The sequence below is a fragment of the Choloepus didactylus genome, chromosome 1 (assembly GCF_015220235.1).
Source record: "Choloepus didactylus isolate mChoDid1 chromosome 1, mChoDid1.pri, whole genome shotgun sequence".
NCBI lineage: Eukaryota > Metazoa > Chordata > Mammalia > Pilosa > Megalonychidae > Choloepus > Choloepus didactylus.
In genome coordinates, this window is record NC_051307.1 from 88514815 (window position 1) to 88520814 (window position 6000).

General features: G+C 36.1%; 1 protein-coding gene across 2 annotated transcripts in view; it reads left to right on the top strand.

Annotated features, from left to right (window-relative positions):
• The window catches only part of EAF2 (ELL associated factor 2), a 49640-nt gene extending 44043 nt beyond the window's left edge, over nucleotides 1-5597 (top strand). For both annotated transcript variants that reach the window (XM_037836603.1, XM_037836610.1), the window contains exon 6: nucleotides 5145-5597. In XM_037836603.1, coding sequence (XP_037692531.1) covers nucleotides 5145-5191 — 47 coding nt within the window. In that variant the 3' untranslated portion in view covers nucleotides 5192-5597. The remainder of the gene's footprint in view (nucleotides 1-5144) is intronic.
• The last annotated feature ends 403 nt before the right edge of the window (nucleotides 5598-6000 follow it).

Sequence of the window (6000 nt, forward strand, 5' to 3'; positions counted from 1 at the left end):
CCTCTCATTTCATCATTCTCTCAATCTTCAGGGATATATGGGCAATGACTATTGTAATGTCTTTGTGTTGAAAAGAGGTGTCAACGTTATGGAGTAGAGGAATGAAACTGGTTGATGTTCTGGGAGACACTGGTACCTCTGGGTTTCAGGGCTTATCTGGCATAGGAATAATCTGGAGGCTTTAAGTCTCTGAAAAAATAAACTTAATAAATAAAACGTGTATACAGTCTTAGAGCCTATGGTATTCTTCAGAGTTTTCAGTAATACTGTTGGCTGGGTCTTGGCATACTGTGGCAAATTGTAATATCTGGCTGAAGCTTGCATAAGAGTAACCACCAGAATGACCTCTCAACTCTGTTTGAAAACTCTTAGCCACTGAAACTTTATTTGGTTTTGTTTCTTTTCCCTCTTTTGGTCATGAGGACATTGTCAATCCCATGATGCCAGGGCCAGGCTCATCCCTGGGTGTCATGTCCCACATAGGGGGGAGGATAGTAAATTTATTTGCAGTTTGGCTTAGAGAGGCTATATCTGAGCAACAAAAGAAGTTCTCTGGGGCTGACTCAGGCATAGTTATAAGTTGGCTTAGCTTCACCGTGACAGAAATAAGTCTCATAAAGGCAAGCCTCAAGATAGCAGAAGCTCCCCAGGTGGGGAAGGTTAATAGTTCCATATTTTTTCTCCAGTCCCTCAAAGGGCTTTGCAAATAACTTTTTACTTTCTGCCCAAAATACTCTGGGATGTATCAGGGTATTACATTAACCTGTATAGAATAACAAAATCTCATTCCCTATGCTAGATTCCATGTAATTATGTTTAAATAAACTGACCAGACAGGTTAAATTAGATAGTGTGCTACAGAGAATTTAAATTTTGGACAAAGTAAACATCTCTCCCTTTGGTCTCACACAGATGTTGAAGTTTTAATATACAGATAGTATCACAGACCATACAATATTTGTCCTTTTGTTTCTGGCTAATTTCGCTCAACATATTGTCCTCATGTTTCATTCACCTGATTGCATGCCTCAAGACTTCATTCCTTGCTGTAGCTGCACAGTATTCCATTGTATATATACACTACAGTTTGCCCTTCTGCTCATCAGTCGTCATACCCTTGGGCCACCTTCATCCATTGGCAATCGTGAATAATGCCACCATAAACACCAGTGTGCAAATGTCTATTTGTGTCCCTGCTTTCATTTCTTCCAGGCATATACCTAGTAACAGGATTGCCAGATAACATGGTAGCTCCATACTCAGCTTCCTGAGGAATAGCCACACTGTCCTCCAGAGGAGCTGCACAATTCCACTTTCCCACCAACAGTGAATAGGTATACCTCTTTCTCCACATCACCCCTAGCACTTGTAGTTTTCTCTTTATTTTTTTTACACACCATACAGTTCATCCTAAGTGTACAATCAGTGGCTTCTGGTATAATCACATAGTTATGCATTTACCACCACAGCTTATATGAGAATATTCCCATTTCTTCAGAAAAGAAAGAAGGAAAAAAAGGAAGGGAGGGAGGGAGGGAGGAAGGAAAGAAGGAAGGTATGGATGAATCCCATACCCTTCCTTTTTATCCCCTTATTTGCATTTAGCCTTAGTATATTGCCTTTGTTATAATTAATGAAAAAATATTACAGTGCTACTGTTAACTACAGACCTTAGTTTGCATTAATTATGCTTTTTTTCCATATACCTTCCCATTTTAACACCTTGTCATAATGACATGCATTGTTCTCATTTATGTAAAAACTTTCTTATATTTGTACAATTAGCCACCATCATTGTCTACTCTAGGTTTCACTAAGTTATACAGTTCTGGTTTTTATCCTGTAGTTTGCCTTCTGATGACATATATGACTCTAGCCTTACTGTTTTCAACCATACTCACAGTCCCACTTTGTTAATTACACTTACAGTATTGTGTTATCTATTTCCAAACCTTTACAGTCAAACTCATTGAACATTCTGTATTCCTTAAGCATTGATTGCCCAGTCTCTGCTCTCTCTCTTTCCTGATTACCTGTGCTCTCTAATTTAACTCTCGAAGTTTGCTCATTATAGTTAGTTCATATTAGTGAGACCACACAGTATTTGTCCTTTTGTTTCTGGCTTATTTTGTTCAGCATAACATACTCAGGGTTCATCCACATTGTTGCATGCGTCATGACTTTATTCCATCTTACAGCTGCATAATATTCCATTGTATGTGTATACCACAATGTGTTTATCAACTCATCAGTCGATGGACATTTGGGCTGTGTCCATCTATTGGCAATCATGAATAATGCCACTGTAAACATTGGAGTACAAATGTCTGTTCATGCCCCTGCTTTCAGTTCTTCCGAATATATAACTAGTAATGGGATTGCTGGATCATACGGCAGTTCTATATTTAGCTTCCTGACAAACTGACAAACTGCTTTCAAAGTGGCTGCACCATTCTACATTCCCACCAACAGTGAGTAAGTGTACCTATTTGTCCACATCCTCTCCAGCACTTGCAGTTTTCTGGTGTTTTTTGTTTTGTTTTGTTTTGTTTTTTTGATAATGGCCATTCTAATAAGTGTAAGCTGATATTTCATTGTGGTTTTGATTTGCATTTCCCTAATAGCTAATGAAATTGACCATCTTTTTGTATGCTTTTGAGCCGTTTGTATTTCCTCTTTGGAAAAGACTCTATCCAAGTCTTGTGCCAATTTTTTAATTGAGTTGTTTGCCTTTTTGTTGTTGAGCTGTAGGATCTCTTTGTATATTCTAAATATTAAACGATTACCCAGTATGTTGTTTCCAAATAATGTCTCCCATTGAATAGGCTATCTTTTTACTTTCCTGACAAAGTATTCAATTTTGAGGGGATCCCATTTATCTATTTCTTCTTTCATTGCTTTCACTTTGGGTGTAAGGTCTAGGAAATCACTTCCTACCCCAAGATCTTTAAGATATTTCCCTACATTTTCTTCTAAAAGTTTTATGGTCTTAGCTCTACTGTTTTGAGTTAATTTTTGTATAAAGTGTGAGATAGGGATCCTCTTTCGTTTTGATTATTGATATCCAGTTCTCCATGCACCATTTGTTGAAGAGGCTGTTCTGTCCCATTTGAGTGAAATTGGATGCCTTATTAAAAATAAGTTGTCTGTAAATGAGAGGGTCTGTTTCTGAACTCTCAATTCAATTCCGCTGGTCAGCATATCTACCTTTATGCCAGTACCATGCTGTTTGGAGCAGCCAGAAGAAAGTCAGAGATCTTGAATTTTCAGGCAAGAAAACTGAAATTATTCAGGCCAAGGAGCAGAAAGAAAAAAGAGTCTTAAAAAATGAGAAGAGTCTAAGAAACCTATAGGACACCATCAGGCCTACCAATATCTGCCCCACAGGTAGAAAAAAGGGAGAAACGGACAGAGTAATAGCAAAGAAATAATGGCAGAAATTTTCCCAAATTCAACAAAAGACATGAATATTCATATTTAAGAAGCCAAACAAACCTGAAACAGGATAAACTTGAAGAGAAGTGCACCAATGCCAAGGAGAGCAATGAAGGCTGCAAGAGAAAAGCAACAAGATACCTATAGGGAATCCCAATAAGATTAAGTGCCAATTTCTCATCAGAAACCATGGAGGCAAGAAAGCAGTGGTAGGAAATATTTAAATGCTCAAAGAAACAACTGCTTATTGAGAATTTATATACAGCAAGACTTTCTTTAAAAATGAGGGAGAGGAGGGGCAAAATAGTGACGGGATTTAGTCCGTCCTCTAGAGCAGCTAGTAAATAGCCAGGAGGGGCTGAGACTGATATATGGCAGCACAGAACTGTAAGTAAATTCTTTCACGCTATGGAGGCTGGTGCCCCTCACCCACTGGCACGGCAGGCTGACTTGGAGCCTCTGCCCAGTGGGAAAGAAAAGCCCTCACTACCAGAGCAAGGTAAGAGGAGGTTAACCATACTCTAATTGCAGATTTGATTAACAACTTCAGACTGCTGAATATCAGCTCCAAGCACAGTTAAATCTACAACACAAACAAGAAATAAACCAGGAGTTCTGGGGGCTGGCAACCAGCTCTGAGAAACAGATATATATACATATACATATACATATACATACATATATATATATATATATATATATATATATATATATATATATGTATGTATTTTTTTTTAAGCAGCCCATTAAAGAAAGAAGCAGGCATTCTACCCAGGCAAGGGTAGAAATAGAGAGGACTGACAAAGTAACTAATGAGGTACAGGAGATAGTTCCTAAAGAGTGTCTATTACTCAAGAAAAGGGGGGGGGGGGGCGGTGAGGGATGGGCAGGGCTCTGTGCAAGTGATGGCTCTCATTCAGAGAATTAAGACTCCAGGGTTTGGGATATTCCTCATTGCTACAATTCTTTTCTTCATTCATTCCACTCCAGCTCAGTGGCTGTTTTGGGGTATATGCATTTGCTGTTCCCTCTACCTGGACACCACCCCCAGATATTTTCATGACTTTCTTGCTACAGTTGGATCTCTCCTCATATGTCACTCCTCAATGAGGCCTTCCCCAATTACCCTATGTAAAATTACATCTCCCACCACTGTCCCCATACTCATCTTTATTTTTTTTCATAGAACTTATCCCTACTTGACATTATGTTTGCTTATTTGTTTATTATTTGTCTCCACCAATGGAATGTAAGTTCCATGAGCATAAGCATGTGAATGAATTGCAAAAGAAATCAATGATGAACTAATCTTGTCATATACTACTGAATGATTGTGACTACATTTTAAGTAAAATCTTATGTAATATTTTTCCACTCTTCAAAACAATATAGTTTGATCTTCTGAAGCACAGTTTCCCTAATTTCCTGGTATAATTAAATCAGTGGTATGTGAAAGAAGACTAAAATCAATGTCAGGTGGTATTAAAACAATGCTTAAATTTGATAGTATTTTTTTTCTTTATACATAGTATTATTTGAGTTACTAATGATTGACTAACAGAACAAGCAATCAGATTATTAATGACAAAATGCTGGTGAAATAGAATCACCTTTGAGGTTATATTTTGCAAAATATTAATTTTATTCAAAATAAATATTAAAATATTAAAGATCTAATTACTACTCATTTTGCTTTCTCTTTATTTTAGGAAATGATTTGCAACTGAGTGAATCAGGAAGTGACAGTGATGACTGAAGAAACATTTAGCTGTAAAATATAAAATTTACAAGCATGTGATCATTTATTTTGTATCAAGAATAAAAATTTCCTAAGACTGAGGAAAATGTATCCTAACTTTTGATGATGAAAAAAATTAATTATCATTCAGAATTTTCAGTTGGTATTAGATTTTAACCTTTTATTGAGTGCCAGCATTTTCATTGTGTACCTTCATTTAATCTTAATATAACCTTTATGAAGGATAGATATTATTTCCATTTGACAGATGAGAAAAGAGACTCAAAATTTAGGTAACTTGCCCACAAATTCTTAGTTAACAGCTAGAGTCCAAGTTCAGTGCTCTCTTTTACCACACTGTTGTGTCCAATTTTGAAATGTCAAAATTATTGTTTTATAATAAATATCCTTGGTTTTAACTATATTTCTGAGCCTTTTCTATCTACTATTCTTCAATTTGGGGTTGAAAATAATTAGACTAAATTAAGCTATAATTTAGGATTAAGATAAAGTTTAATTATTTTAATGAAACAACTTCTGTTATCTCTTACAGGATTATTTTTATCAATTTCTTATTTTACTATTGAGCAAAATGTAAGCAGTTAAGTGGTAAGGAGATACATTACTAATATTTATATTTACAATATCTTTGAATTAGGGCAAATGATAAATGTCAGGTTGTAATTGTATTTGTTTAACAACAAAGCCACTGACCAGCAGGTTCTTTTTAATTCAGTTTCCCGTCTTACCATTGGAATTTATTTAGTTTTGTTTTAAAAATCCATGAGTTTGGCTTTAATCTCTTTTACTTTTTTTTTCCTTTCCCT